The sequence below is a fragment of the Cydia strobilella genome, chromosome 1 (genome assembly GCF_947568885.1).
Source record: "Cydia strobilella chromosome 1, ilCydStro3.1, whole genome shotgun sequence".
NCBI classification, from domain to species: Eukaryota; Metazoa; Arthropoda; class Insecta; order Lepidoptera; family Tortricidae; genus Cydia; species Cydia strobilella.
This window is the reverse complement of record NC_086041.1, coordinates 24,120,613-24,136,813: the sequence shown is the minus strand read 5'-3', so window position 1 is coordinate 24,136,813 and position 16,201 is coordinate 24,120,613. Positions and strand designations below refer to the sequence as shown.

The following is a 16,201-nucleotide window of genomic DNA, read 5'->3' as shown; positions in this document are numbered from 1 at the left end:
AAAATGGCTTGACTGAATTCTAGATGGCGTAGGCGCGTAGGAAAAGTAGCTTAATTGATAATTTTCTCGTTGAATACTTACTTCAAGGTCTCCTGTTTGGATACCTGGATCCTTAGCATTTAGCATAAGTATGTTTTCTCTATGGTTCTGGTATTCCATCTGTACAATGTGTAACGTCTCACATTTTGCTTAGTGAGAGATTGAGACGCTATGCACATTAGACAGGTGGAATATCAACCTAATGTACTATATTAATGTTCAGATCAATAATATTATAACTCAAGATAGGTTATAGGCGTCCCAAAATTGAAGCGCTTAACTTGTACGAATGTACAAGTTGCCTTTAGTTTCGCCTAGGCAAGCGAGAAATGTGCACGTGCTAACTCCTGCACACCGAAAGAGAAAGATACAAGCTTATGTGTAACAACGAGTATGACAAAGGTGAATTGAATGCGAAAATAAACCAAAAATCACAGATTTCCTCGTAGACATAGAAATAAATATGGAAGATTTTTTTGTGCTCCTTATGTACGAGTATAACCTATCTATATAATATGATTGGCACAGATATGAAGAAGGGCGCGGGTCACGGACGCGCAACGGCCCCGGCGACACGGAGACAGAGTACAACTCCGACAGCCCGGCCCGAGAGCGCGTACGCCGCCGGAGGTACTCGCATTCAGGTATTAGGTTTTCAATACAACTGCCCGCCGTGGGTGCCTGGGTGCCTAGCCAAGATGCCAATCGTTTGCGCCCTAGCGAACGTCTCTCTGTAGCACTATTAATATAATATGCAAGAGTGATAGAGAAAGATTAACGTTTCGTTCGCTACGGCGCTAACGATTGGCATCTTGGTTGTCCTCTGGTCAGCTTGAACATACGAACATACAGTATTAGATTGCACTAAACTCATAAGTAATTATTTTTTTCCTTGGTAAAATATTATCAGATTTTTTTATAATATGCACCGCGACGGGTGTATGCCATATATTGAATGCAGGTCGGCGACGGGTGACCTTGGTCCGTCACAAGTTCACGTGTGGCGCTGGCGGGTGAACCAGACCGCTCACATACATTTACAAACATAGCAGTGCCTGCCGCGGACGTCTGGTCAAGCAGACTGCATACTAAGTGGCAACCGGTCATTATATTCTATTTTTCCTTCCTTCAATATCCCCCAAGTGTGAATACAGAGTAGAGAGTACAGTTTCTCGCGGACGAAGTCGCGAGCAGCTACATGTTTTCAATATTGAACCTTATTCAGAACGTATGAAGGTTCATCTTGAACTGTACGTGCTGTTACATGTATCCACTGATACATCTGACATCATTTACAGTTTAAGATGCTACTCGTCTGGCCGCGGTCGAGATGTCGAAGAAAAAACAACGTAATAAGTATTTTTTTCTAGGTCCTAGTTCCGGATCGGGATGTTCGTCGGAATCGGACAAATGAAAAGGTATCAGAAATTGTAAGGCGCATAGATCACTTTGCTGAGTATAAAATGCCAAACTGTACTTTAATCATACTTAAGAATTGCTGACATAATTCGAGACTTATGTGAACTATTTATGTAGTTATTAATTTAAAATTTTATCCAGCCAGAATTATGTGCAAAATATCTGTTGAAATGTAAAGTCTTGTTTAGGTTTCTGGTTACTATATCTTAGTCTTGTATTATGTGAGCGACTTCATTCAAAGAATAAAAGAATTAGGTAGATGAATACAGAAGAGGCTCGGAGGGCAAAAGGTAGGAATTATATTAATTAATTAGGTGTAAATATGTTTATTCACTTTAGCGCATGTAAGTATTGGTTTTATACGGTCGTGACACTAAATACGATACCTTGAGCTAATATTATATTGAATTAATTGTTTTATACGCATCAAATATGCTTCATGCACAAAAGTGAATGAATTTATGTAATGTTGACTAATGAAGGCAGTTAATTACACACGTTCTGTGAATTCTTAGAAAGCGCGTGTGTACGTATTAGATGCATCTTCATTAATTATTAAATTGTCATTATTTTTATTAAATATATTATTTAAATTACGAATTCAAATGCTAGTAGACCACAAATTATACGAATGAATGCAAATAGTGTAATAATTTTTAGCCACTTTAAATAATCATAAATGCAGGTTGCTTCAAAGGGAGGATTTCTGTGCTTGACATTTCGATTTTACTTTTTTAGGGTTCCGTACTCAAAGGGTAAAAACGGGACCCTATTACTAAGTCTTCACTGTCCGTCAGTCTGTCTGTCTGTCACCAGGCTGTATCTCATGAACCGTGATAGCTAGACAGTTGAAATTTTCACAAATGATGTGTTTCTGTTGCCGGTATAACAACAAATACTAAAAAGTACGGAACCCTCGGTGGGCGAGTGCGACTCGCGCTTGTCCGGTTTTTATTTCATCTAATCAAATGTCATAACTGCATGACATTTATAAGCAGAGGTATAACCTAAATCGCCATATTTCTACCATATCTATTAACTAGTCGCATCAGATGGATGAATTTGATTATATTATTCTTTCAACTTACTTTCACTGCTTACTCCTCTAGTCGAAGCTGTTTACTGCTTCTTCTGAGTAAATAAAGTGGCCGCAACCACCATTAAGACCACCATATAAGATAAAAAAAATATCCAAATAAGCACTGAAGTATTTTATTGAACGAAAACGTTCTCAATATAAGCATGCATATATTAAAGATTTTAATAGAATAAAAAGTATACCGCGATATACGAATGCATTTAGCCGCACTTTTGGCCGATTTTTTTTCAGTAGTAGAGCTCTTTAAAATTTGACTTTTTCTCTATTGTTTATCAAAGTATTCCATACTCAAGCAATAACCATTTCCTCATAAATCAGTTTAGGCTGATGTTGTAATTTATTGTTTTGTTAGTCATTTAATTGAATTATAATAAATAATTTTATCTATTAATTGACTGAGTTTTATTATACAACACAACCTTTAGCTAAATTGGAGTACTTTTAAGAAGTGCGTGATAATCGTAATTGAGAAATCATAATGTAGTCAGAAGTTCTTCAGCCGACAAAGCGTCAGTTACCTATGAATTTGAAAACCAACATCATTATTCAAATCAGAAGATTATATCGGTAGGGCAACTCTTCGTTCCCCTTTTTATGTAATTCCGTTCCGTCGTATTTTAGGGTACTACGTTCCATGGCACGAAGCTACCTTTCTTGGGCTGATCAAGCTGAAAATAAAAAAAAAATACAAAATTAGTCCATATATGATATCTTGGCTAACACAGTTTCTAAAAACTATCTCGTTTACCTTGGATGAAAGCACTAGAAAGTGTTGTTAAATTGCAACTGTCTTAAAAGTATTTGATTAATTTGACAGTATTCGGAATTGAAGCAAGGAAAAAGGATAATTTACAGGGCACAGTGTTCCAGTAGAAATACTGTAAGCACGTATTGCTAAGAAGCAATGTTATTCATTATGAAAGAGATATAATGTGGATGGCGCTTCAGGGCTCCATACATTATGTTACCACAATACAAGGAAATGAAGCTGCTAAAATACAATCGCTGGTCATTACTTTTACTTATATCATCATTCACATATTATTTTAAAAGTACCTTCTGTGTAATATGATCTTCGCAAGCCATGCGAATACGCGCTGAAGTCGCCGGCGCATCCATGCAGAAGTCCAGTGGGACACCCGCATCGGCGCGCGCTGCGCGGATCGCATCCTTGATCGCGAAGAACACCGACGATGCCAAGAACAGTGGAGGCTCGCCCACGGCCTGGAAATAATACAAAATGATGCGTCAGGGAACACTATACTGATACGTTAAACCTATGGAATGTCATTAATGCCATTATTTAAAATGCATCTAAGGTAATTTGACTCACCTTTGAAGAATACACAGCTCGTGGATTTGGAGCTCCTTTCAGTAACGATACGTTGAACTCCAGCGGAATATCTCCAAAACCAGGTATTTTGTATGCCCCAGGACCTCGTGAGAACAATGTTCCATTAGGTGAGTAAATCAATTCTTCGATAGTAAACAGGCCCTGGCCTTGCACAAAACCGCCTTCAATCTGTCCGATATCTATAGCCGGGTTGAGACTTTCACCCAAATCCATGACGATGTCTGATCTCACCACTTGATGATCACCACTGAGGCAATCGATTTCAACTTCCGAGCAAGCCACTCCATAAGTGAAGTAGTTGAAAGGTACTCCCTCGTTTTTCTGGAAATTGTATCCAATACCGGGCGTGGCATGAAAACCTGTAGAGGACAAGCTGACGCGATCTAAATATGCTGCTAATACCCAGTCTTCCCATTTTCCTTCTGGTTTCTTCTCCTTGTAGGGTTGAAGACGTTTCATGATGGTTTCACAAGCTTCCAGAACAGCCATGCCGTTGAGGTCAGAGCCAGCGCTAGCTGCTGTGGCCGATGTATTAGGAACTTTATCAGTGGCGGTGTCACTGATATGTATTTTAGATACATCGATGCCTAGAGCTCGCGACGCCACTTGTATCATTTTGGTGTGAAGACCTTGGCCCATCTCGGTGCCTCCGTGGGACAGAAGCACTGATCCATCGACATAAATTATAAGTAGAGCACCAGCTTGATTAAGTAATTTTTCTGTAAATGCAATTCCGAATTTAGTTGGTATGATGGATATGCCACGTTTTCTCCAACGGTGCTGCCTGAAATATTGAAAAAATATTTTATACTATTAAATAACGTAACAAGAGTTTTTAATAATATGTGCCTACATTTACAGCGTTAATAGTAAACATTACATTGCACGGGAACGTTTCATAATGTGGCCTGGATTGTAAATTCTAATGTTGTTTTGTAAATTGATTGTACCTAAATATTAGTGGAAATAAATTTAAGTTTTATTGTAAATTTGTTATACTCACTTGTTAAACTTTTGAATATTTTTCTTCCTTTCAGCTAAGTTACTTTTTTCAATACATTCGTCCCAACATCTCTGCAACGTACAGTGCTCTAAAACTTGCCCGTAGTGCGTGATCTGGTTTTCTGTGTACAGATTCAGTCTACTAATTTCTTCCATGCTCTTTCCAAGTCTCATCGCCAGGTCTTGAACCATGTTTTCGGCGCCAAACATTCCTTGTGGCCCTCCGAAACCTCGGAATGCCGTGTTGGATGGTAGATTTGTTTTACATACATGTCCCGTAACCTCTACATTGGGAATGTAATACGCGTTCTCAAAATGGAACATGGCTCTTTCAACAACCTGAAAAGTAAATATTTAGTTGTGTTTAAGAATATATTATTGGAACACAAACAAATTAGTTTAGGATTGGGCTATTCAATACGCACTGGTCCTGATAAGTCAATTGAGTATCCTCCATTGTTGTAAATATTGACAATAGCTCCCATAATTTTTCCCTCCTTCGTTGCTGCAACTTTGTACTTGATCAAAAACGGATGTCTAGTGCCAGTCATCTGCATGTCTTCGTCTCGGTCGAGCATACAACGTACTGGCTTCTGGAGTTTGTGCGCAGCTAGGGCCACAGGCAGTGCTGTCAGCATACCTCGTGACTCTTTGCCACCGAAGCCTCCACCCATCCGCTTAACACGACATGCGATCCTATTCATAGGCACGTGTAAAACATGACCAGCCAATTTCTGAAATTACAAAAGCGAGTAAGTAAGTATTTTAATATAGTACATACCTACAAAATTATATTTTTATATTATATTATATCAGTTAAGGATCAAGTTAAAATAAAAAGTAAGTAGTATGGGTACATACGGCTATTTCTGATGGATGCTGGCTGGAGCAGAATATTTCCATCTCGTTGTCTTCCTTTTTAGGAATGGCAAAGGCTGCATGTGTTTCCAAGTAAAAGTGTTCTTGTCCTCCCATTCGACACTGACCTTCAATAATAATGTTGTTTGGGTCTTCAAATACTTTTTTCACGTCACCTCTACGAATTGTTTTTGGGAACTGCGGGTAAAATGATTTTTTCTCAATGGCATCTTCAATTGTCACAATGATTGGTTGGAGTTCCTCGTATTCTACTTTTACTTTCCTGGCTGCATCTTGAGCTGTTGTTTGATCTTTTGCTACAATCACTCCAATAGTTTGGCCCTGACTTATAACTTTCTCGGTAGCAAATAATTCCTCATCGTGAAATATTGGTCCAATTGTATTCTGTTCAGTAGTTACGTCTTTAGCAGAGAAATATGCCACAACTCCCGGTTGTTTTAGGGCCTCTGTCGGATCTACTGATAATAATTTTGCATGTGCTTTCGTACTGAGCACAAAAGCTAAGTATAATTCACCTTCCGCAAGAGGCATATCATCGCAATAAATTGCTTCTCCGGCAGCTTGTTTGTAAGCTGACATGTGAGTGATTGGTCTACCCACGGCATCACTTGGAAGTTGCTTGTCACCGACAAGATCAAAATATTGGGAACTTTTGGGCATGACACCATGAAATTGCTCAGCACCGCTACTGTGGTACGGGATTATAAGTTCTTCCTGTAAATAATCTTTTGTCATTTCCTTACTTATTGCTAAGTATGCTTTGAAGAACAAACTCATGGTTAGAGCTCGTCTGAATTGAATGTTTCCTCCAGGTGCTGAGGGAGCCAGTGGTAATTCTTCGATCATGTGTGAGTACGCTTTTTCGAGCACGTCTTCATTCCATATTAGTCCATTTAATGCTTTACTTGTCTTAGTAGCGATCGTAGTAACTGGGGCCATGCCACCAAAAGCCATGTTCATACGCTTTATAATGTTGGTGTTATCTTCAAATAGAACGTTTATTGAAGCTGTCACGATAGATATATCATCCTCTCGTCTTTTAGCTTGCTTGTATGCTTTTACATACTGAAACCGCGAGGAAAATGGAATTTCAATTGACAACAATATCTCGTCTGGTTTTACTACGTTTCTCCTATATCCAGTGAAAAACGTTTCATCCATTAATACAGAACGATGGCCTTCTTTCTTACTTAAGAGATTAAGTTTTACCTTTAGTGACATTAATATCGGATTTAGGTCAGAAATAGGACTTCCAGTCATTATATTGCCTCCCATAGCGGCTACATTCCGAATCTGTTTGCCCGCAAACCAATTCAGCATATTTATAATGGTTTTGAGTGTTCTAGTCTTGTACTTCGGTAGGATTTCGATTGCTTTTCTGAAATTGTTTTCTACTTCCATCAATGTTACGGCAGCCCCAACCGTAAATCCGTTTTCAGTTTCAACAATATTGTTCATTTCTGGGACACAGTTGGGCATGATTATGACAGGATACACAAAATGTTTAAACTTAACTTCTACACCAACTTCTGTATTACCAACAACTATTTTAGCATCAGGGAACTGTTCTTTTAGTTTCAATATTGAATTTAATGTAGTTGGGCGATACCATTTTACGCGTTCACCTCTGAAAATAAGGTATTGATCGTCGTAAGCTGAGGATACTTTCAGTTCAGGCGGAAAAATTGGTTCTTGGCTAGGGTCATATGGCAAGAAAGATGATCTCTCAAAAATAAACTCGGATTCACCTTTGTATTCTTCTTTGTCTTTATTTTTGCAGCAGTTTTTACCCATGGCACATACACCATTTGAAGTTCCATTCGAAGTTGCGTTCGAAGTTGCATTAGGCGTACCGTTAGCAATTCTCTCTGACTCCCAATCTTCGATGAACGTTCTGTATCCCTCTATAATGGCCCTGTACCCCGTGCATCTGCACAAGTTGCCCTGGAAGGCGACTTCCATATCTGAGTATTTTATTTTGTTGCAGCTTCTGAGTAGTGCATACATGGACATGACGATGCCTGGTGTACAGAATCCGCATTGGGACCCGTGTGCTTTGGCTATTCTTTCTTGTACGGGGTGCAGCTTTGTTTTAGTTGAGCCTATCCCTTCGACTGTCGTCACTGCCAGCCCGTGCATAGCGCATAATGGTGCTAAGCAGGCGTTGACTGCCAAGTGACTGAATCGGAATTAAGGTTTTCATGTTAAAGGCGGGTAATTAATACATTATATTGTTTTGACACATAATTTTATAATCGCATATGGAATCTGGCCAACCCCCGACGCAAAAAGAGGGGTGTTTATTGTTATATGTTTGACGCCAGTGTCTGTCTGTCTGTCTATGACACTGGCATCGTAGCTCTCCAATGGATGGACCGATTTCGATGCGGTATTTTCGGTTTTTTACTTGAAAGCGAGTTCTCCTGTGATGATTCTTAGCTATGTCTGATAGAAATCGATCCAACAGTTTGGAGAGTATCAGCTTTTTTTTTAAATAATGTAAGGAATTTGTGGCTTAAAATGGATATATTTGGGATGGCGTAGAGGTTTTTTAAATTTTTAATTTATTCAACATCAGCAACGTCAAAAGAAAAACTTACAATTGGTAGAGTGTCAGTTAACAAAGTCTATGGCTCAAAAGTCATAAAAAGGTAACGGACAGACAAACAGAATAATACATTCATAGACGGATACTCATCTTTCATGCCTACAGCGATAACTTTATCTTGTTGGCAAGTACAGCCGGCCTAGCCAAGGTAACAATCGTTATCGCTACGACAACGAAACGCTTTGTGTCTCTCTATCACTCTTCCATATTAGTGCGACAGTGACAGTTGCGTTTCGATCGCGCGGAGCGTACGCGATTGGCATGTTGACTACGCGGCCAGTATTTTCAAAACTATCAAAGGTTAAATTGTGTAAATAACATAGACACAGTAATTTGTATCTCCCGAAGCACAAAATTACCTAATCTAGTTATGAACGACAATCCTAGAAAAAAGTCAGCAGGATGCATTAAGTTAGGCGCTCACTGATCAGTATAATTTACGATTTGTGATATGAATCTGTATGACAAATAGACTATGTCTGCTGCGTTTAGTTATTAACTTATTAACTAAATACATTAAGTTAAACTTATGAAAAATATAATCTGGCTACGCATTTGTTATGAACTACACTACGGTTAAAAATGTTGCCTATGATATACCCGCTAACTATATGTATATAAAAGAACGAATAACGACGGTTGATTTTCAACATCTGCTTACTAGCTTCGACAAACTTTTCTTAATTTAAACGGGGGAGTCTTATGATGATTTATCTACAAAATATATCACAACTGTAAGATTACTGTGCCCCTTAGAGATATGTATACAGTGTGGAAAAATTTTATTGGCCCTGGAGGGAAAGTACCTTAAAACCTTAAGTTAGCTTATTTTACTTCAAGGAAACATTCTTTTATTTTTAAAAAGAAACAAAACTGCATTCAAAGATTTTATTAAATTCGCGTCTTGCCCGGGCATCAAACCGACTAAAAATTACAAAAAATAAACACCATTTATTTTATTCGACTAGTCGATACTTAATGTTAATGATAACATTTCTCCAAGAAACACTAGATCTTACACTCGTCTGTCGTACAAAATATCCATAAAATCGAATATTTAGTACTCAAGAATATTTTTAGACAAGCAAAAAACAAAATTTTAAATCTGAATGCAGTTTTGTTTCTTTAAAAAAATAAAAGAATGTTTCCTTTTAGTAAAATGATTGAACTTAAAGGTTTTAAGGCACTTTCCCTCCAGGGCCCATTAATTCTATCCACCCTGTATACATATCTCTAAGGCGCACAGTAATCTTACAGTTGTGATATATTTTGTAATACGGAACACGCGTTAATATGACGTGACGTAATAAGCATAGCATAGTCGTCGTAGAGTACTCGAGAAGATTTATACTATACCACGATTGACGAGTCGATGGCAAAAGATCTCGTGGGCGGTCTCCAACGCGATTAGTCTAACCCGTTCGTATAAAAATACCGCAAATCGATGTACAGGTTAGCCGTTTGGCACACACATACTAGAGGCCAAAACAAAATTTTTGACCCGCAGTTCCTAAAAAAAATATATGGTATATTGTATATTGTACAAAAAAAAATCAGTAAGGTATATCGTAGCTGGAGGATACAACCTTGATATTTTGTGTCAATAACTAAACAAATTATACCAACTGATGAAAAGGCGCAGTTAAAGGTAAAAGAGGTATTTCCCGTTGGATATATGGATATTACGTATCATTTTATGATTAATATGTACCGTATCTGCAGTATAGTTCCATAAGTCTCGTGAAATAGGTATTGAAGTAGAACTGTGTCACTTTGTAAAATTTAAAAATTTAAAAAAAATTGCTAATGATATTATTTTCAAAATTGCTTTCTTGGGGTTAGACATGAGGATATCACGTATCATTTGTGGTATATTGTACAAAAAAAAACAGCCATATCGTGTCTGGAGGAGCCCAAACTTGGTATGTTTCGAAAATTCTTTTTGCTTTAATTTAAAAAAAATGCCCGAAATGTAATGATGTGATATATTTTTAGAATCGCCTCAAACAGCCCTTTCGTATGATACCACACTCGATAGGTTTTTTAAAAAACAATTTTTTTTTTTCCATACAAAAAAAAAGGTTTTACCACCCCCTCGCAGCGAAATTTTTTTAGGAACTGCGGGCCAAAAATTTCGTTTTGGCCTCTAGTATGTGTGTACCAAACGGCTAACCTGTACATCGATTTGCGGTATTCCTTTGAAATTGGGGTCGAGCGGCTTCCGCTAGATGGACAGACCTCATCAAGTCTGTCACACACTGCAGCATAAACGAGAATTCTCACTCCTCCAAACATAGAACTACATGGCGTCGCATCACCAGGGAAGTGGTGGAGAAAGACTCGACCTATATAGACATGACCACGACCACTCTGCCAAGAGTGCAAGACTAAGAAGAAGGAGACTAATATACCACAGGTGCAGACCGATGTCAAATTTGTGAGGAGTCTTAAACATAATCGCTACACGGTTGTTAATTATTATGAGCTAGGTGTGTGGTTGTTCGACACAAAAGGATACATGATTTTTTTCTCGGCGCGATTATATTTGGAGACCATGACAGTGCAGGCGCCGCAGCCGCCCTCGGCACAACCCAGTTTCGTGCCCGTCAGGCGCAGGCGCTTTCGCAGGTACCATAGCAGCGTCCATTCCGGATCTGGGTTCGGTTCCACCACCTTAAAATTATTAAAGGTCCTATATTTCGAGTTCATATGCGAGCAGTGGAGAGTATTAGGTGATATTATCGTAGACACACAAACCTATTCTCATGGATTTTCGTTAAACAGAAGGGCTATAGTTAATTATAATAGCCAAGTAATAGTAGTAGTTAATTATAATACAAGGTGGTCCATATTCAGGGATTTTTCCTCTACTGGAAAATGATAATAAGTAAGTAAACTTCATTCGTTTAGAAAATGCACCTATAATATAGATCGATAGTAAATATTTCCAGCGGCCGAGCAATAGATACCTACATTACCTACTTAAATAATACGACTTTGGTAATGTCTCCAGAGTTTTGTTTGAAGATATAAGCAGTTTTAAAGAACGCTACGCCGACCAGCATGAGCAGAGCATGACCTGTGTCAATCACAACGTGCTCTTGGATGATACATCATATCAGGTTCAATCGGTGCGATCTGACCTTGGCCTATTCCTATTCACACATTGATTATGTTTTTAGTGCAAGTTTATGTATACATTTACTTACGTCAAAGATAGATATAACTCCGTAATAGATGGATACAGTCTAAGGAAAAAACGTGCCTCGAAAATCACGAAAATTTGACTCTCGATCAGATGGCGCCACTAGTTTTGGCCTACACTCGTATAGAGGGCGTTGACTGTTTCGTTTGTTATTTATAATTTTAACGCATACCAGTGAAAGAACATGGGTCAAAATCATATAAAAATAATTAATGCAAATAAAAAAATAATTTATCCATATTTAAATACATTTTAACGTATTTTTTTAAATCTTCATTTTTAGTTTTAAAGTATGTCGATAGATGGCAGTGAATTTACAGTGGTTACAAAATTTACTATGACAGTACCGCTCTATCTTATTATATCCTCATTGCTTACGTTTAGGAGCAAATATATGAACTCGCACTATATAGTGTAGCATAACGCTACATCTGTCGTTTTGTTTTGGAAACTACTTGCTTGTCAGTCAGCTAACCTACAGCTCCAACTACAGGGAATTGGGCTGAATGAACACGACATGTGATCGACAGCCCGCCTGCTTCCGGCCGGGCGTCCCTACACCACATCAATGAGGATATAATAAGATAGAGCGGTACTGTCATAGTAAATTTTGTAACCACTGTAAATTCACTGCCATCTATCGACATACTTTAAAACTAAAAATGAAGATTTAAAAAAATACGTTAAAATGTATTTAAATATGGATAAATTATTTTTTTATTTGCATTAATTATTTTTATATGATTTTGACCCATGTTCTTTCACTGGTATGCGTTAAAATTATAAATAACAAACGAAACAGTCAACGCCCTCTATACGAGTGTAGGCCAAAACTAGTGGCGCCATCTGATCGAGAGTCAAATTTTCGTGATTTTCGAGGCACGTTTTTTCCTTAGACTGTATCCATCTATTACGGAGTTATATCTATCTTTGACCACATCTACATCTACATCTGCTTGTCAGTCATGTCTAGTTTGCTTGTTTGTTTAGTCGTGTCGTATAGTGTGAATTGATTCACGCAATTACAGTTAGATGGCGGTTTAAAGAAACACATGGAACCTTTTTTGGACGATGATATTTTCGAGATTGGCAGATTACAATTGCGTTGAATTTTGAATTTCAATTCTGATTCGGAAAGAGAAATTTGTTTTCTTCGGGATACTTGAGATGGATTTTGGGATTGACGTGTAAAGATGTTTGTTATATATTAGATTTTTTCCTGGTTTTTTTCGTCAAAGTTAACCCTTTAAGCTTGAAGAGGAACGTTATCTTCTGAGGTTGCTAATAACAACTTCGAGTGCGCTTTACTTCCCGTCGTTCCGCGGCCTTGTTGGCCGCAGTTGCCTGCAACAGGACCTTTTTTTAAGGTCACCGTGGAGCAGTGCTCCGGTGGTGCGTGGTGGCCGTATCAACGACAGGGCGCAGCCGCCGACGTGCAGTCGGCAGTGGATGGTCTTCGACCCCATCAGTCAGCGGTCAGGTATCAGACCCACGGAGGAGACAAGCCCGTATACTGCGTGGTTCGATAGCGTCGGTTGGCCGAACGTTTGCTTCGGAAAGGAATTAGCAGGCCCACGGAGGACACGAGCCCGCATACAGCGCGGTTCGATAGGTCACGGTACAGCTTCGGTTGGCCGAACAAATTGTCATCGTCTACGGAGCTTGAATATTTTTTTAACGTATTGGAACCGGTTCCCGTTTAATTGTTATTTTTTCCCGGTTCATTGTTATTTATTGTGCAATATTACTTTTAATTCTGTAAAGCCGCTGTTATCCGTATTCCGCATTTATTTAAGGCATTGTCTTTTAAAGTTCTAATTGCCCCTAATTGTCAGGCGAAACTAATATTCGGCAATAAATTTAGGTACCTATCACCCGTTGAAACAGCCATTATCGTCCATAATCTCCATCTCATTAATCCATTTCTTTCCTTCTACAGCTAAATTTATACGGCGTAATCTTTCGCGCGTACATCAGTTCACGCCAGTGCGGAAAGCGGACCGTCAAAAAAACAATTTGTTTTGGTTACATTATTTTTTTAAATTCTGTGTAGATTTTTTAGTGACTTTCGGAAGTGCTTATCAAATTATACGTGTTGTGCACAGTATTTGTTTTACTGCAATAGTCACTAATAAATGTGTAAAACGCCCTAATACGTTCCAATCTTAAATCCAATCAATATTAGATTAGTATCACAAAGGAAGATTCTATGCGCTGCTAAAAACTTTATAATCATCTCATAAATCACACCATGTCACCACCGCCGATACTTGTTTGGCCGCGGATAGCAGCAGGTCAGAATTATCGAGGTCAGCAGCAAAGGAACAAGAAAGCAAGTTGCAATGTTTTTAAGCACGCAATACTTGATAATCGTAATATGAGTAAATATTCGCGTATATACCTACATTTAATCTAAATAAATTAAATATTGTTTAGTTTTATCATAATTTTACTTGAATTTTATTGATTTTATTGTAATGGATAGATTGTGACGTGTTTTTTAGAAATAAATATCTAAAATAGTTATTGATGCCTGCAGCAAAATGTATAATTTCCCTCAATACTCGTGTACTTACGTAAACGCTAACACCTGCGAACCATAGGCATACAGAGTTATACTTATACAGGCTGGCTAAAAAATAGGTGCATTCCCGTTGCCACTGAGGTTTCGGGATAATACTGAGCAACTTTTACTATGGGGGATTTTTTTTTACCCTCCCATAGAAAATGGACCAGCCAAAGTGTATGAACCAGCCAAGTTTTTTTTCGCGATTTCGGGGTTGGTCCCATAGTAAAAGCTGCTCAGTATAATTCCAAAACCTCCCTGGCAACGGGAATGCACTTATTTTTATGCCACCTTGTATATGTATATTACCTACCTACAATAAGCTACAATTATGTAGGTGGGTAAGTAGGTAATTAATTATTTAATCATCTGTAAGTAAATGTGAAGATACTATAAGTGCTGAAACCATAACTTTGCCGCTGCTGATGATGTTCAGAATGGAACTCTTTAATGACGCATAGTTTACGTTTGGCGATTCGTCCTCTTCTTTATGTTTGTTAAGCAACTTAAGTTTTTAAGACATATTTTGGTCAAGCTCGAGTTCTGATGATGAGACCCACGAGGAACCGAGGGAACTCCTCAAATATGAAAGGCATACATATAGTGATTTTTGTATTTTCATCAACAAATCCAGCATTTACATTTAAAAAGTGACATTTGATGAAGTGGAACTGCTGATGATGATCAGAATGGAACTCTTCAATGACACATAGTTCACGTTTGGCGATTTGTTTTCTTCCTTATGGACCCAGACCTAAACTTGGACCCGGACTCGGACCCGGACCCGGGTCTGAACATGGACCTTAACTCGGACCCGGACCCGGACCGAACTCTGACCCACACTTGGACCCGGACAGTCGGACACGGACCCGGACTCTGATCCGGACCCAGACCCGGACCCGGAAATGCTACTAGAAAAGTGGGTTAGGTGGGTGGGTGGGTTTTTGAACTGCGATTCTCACAGAACAGAACTGCTATCAGAAAAGTAGGTTAGGTTAGGTTAGAGCTATGACCCTTACAGAAACGAAATGCTATCGGAAAAGTAGGTTAGGTTAGGTTAGAACTGCGACCCTTACAAAAACGAAATGCTACTAGAAAAGTAGGTCGTTTTACCTCCTTTTCTACATAATTAGGCAAAAGATGCTGTCTTTTTCATTTCATTGTCTGGAATCTAAGAGTGCACCATCAACAATAAGTGAACTTTCAGCGGCATCCCCCATTGAAGTCGGTTTTTTTTTTTCTTAAAAATTATGTAATGCCATTTTTCTTAAACATAGCGGAACTTTTTTTAACTAAGTATATTATTTTTTATGAATCGAGAATGTAAGTATGCGTCTTTATGATTTCTAGCTTGATATATTTTGTTTTTATTTATATTGCTTTGAACATGGACGCGAAACGCCAGCTCGTTGTAAATGTACCTATACAAGCAAAATTCCGACCGTGCGAGGTATTTAAGAAGCTAAAACATTTATATATTAATCTAAGGTTCGTATCTCGGACAATTAAGCTATTTCAAAAAACAGGATCATCAAGAATCAGGACCAAACCTGGTCGAAAACCATCTGTTTGTGTCAAAATTTTTATTAAAAGCGTTCGTGGGCGTATTCGGCGAATAGCCCAAGGTGAATCTAACAAAAAACTAGAATATTATTACAAGTATTAAAATAATACTTGAAAATCTCTGGATGATATTTGAAATTTCTCAATATCATATATTTTGTTTTAATTTACATTTGAGTAGGTATTAAAAAACTATTTAATATTTTACATTTATTACAAACAATAACAAATATTTGTAATAAACCAAAAAGAAAACGAGGCAAGTATCACGATTATAATTTATAATAAAGCATTAATCAAAAACATACCTTCTTTCCATTAACGTAAAACACTAGCACCGTGCTGACCTCATCAATTTCTTCATCGACATTCAATAGCCCCATATTTCTATCAACATTTACGACTGCGTGCGTTTTAATAAAAATATTTAACAAAACTTTATCATGTGATACGTCTAGGCCCTTTAG

The 16,201-nt window shown here is 38.1% G+C and overlaps 2 protein-coding genes across 2 annotated transcripts in view; one reads left to right on the top strand and one right to left on the bottom strand.

Annotated features, from left to right (window-relative positions):
* The window catches only part of LOC134742851 (transport and Golgi organization protein 1), a 26,285-nt gene extending 23,519 nt beyond the window's left edge, over nt 1–2,766 (top strand). Inside the window, exons 12-13 of the mRNA XM_063676039.1 lie at nt 568–683; nt 1,410–2,766. Coding sequence (XP_063532109.1) covers nt 568–683; nt 1,410–1,453 — 160 coding nt within the window. The 3' untranslated portion in view covers nt 1,454–2,766. The remainder of the gene's footprint in view (nt 1–567; nt 684–1,409) is intronic.
* On the bottom strand, nt 2,655–16,201 carry LOC134742303 (xanthine dehydrogenase). Its single transcript, XM_063675357.1, has 8 exons — nt 16,043–16,201; nt 10,919–11,073; nt 5,775–7,971; nt 5,339–5,647; nt 4,915–5,252; nt 3,891–4,695; nt 3,614–3,781; nt 2,655–3,225 (listed from the first exon to the last, which is right to left on the bottom strand). Exons 1-8 carry the CDS (start codon nt 16,115–16,117, stop codon nt 3,175–3,177), a joined length of 4,098 nt encoding a protein of 1,365 aa, XP_063531427.1. The 5' UTR covers nt 16,118–16,201; the 3' UTR covers nt 2,655–3,174.

Bases quoted from the DNA above. Each gene is read 5' to 3' on its own strand.
- LOC134742303 (XM_063675357.1), bottom strand. From the start codon at position 16,117: ATGGGGCTATTGAATGTCGATGAAGAAATTGATGAGGTCAGCACGGTG. The intron at 7,972-10,918 runs GTATCCTTTTGT...ATTCCGATTCAG, and splicing joins CGCGCCGAGAAAAAAATCAT to TCACTTGGCAGTCAACGCCT. The intron at 3,226-3,613 runs GTACTTTTAAAA...TTTTATTTTCAG, and splicing joins AAGATCATATTACACAGAAG to CTTGATCAGCCCAAGAAAGG.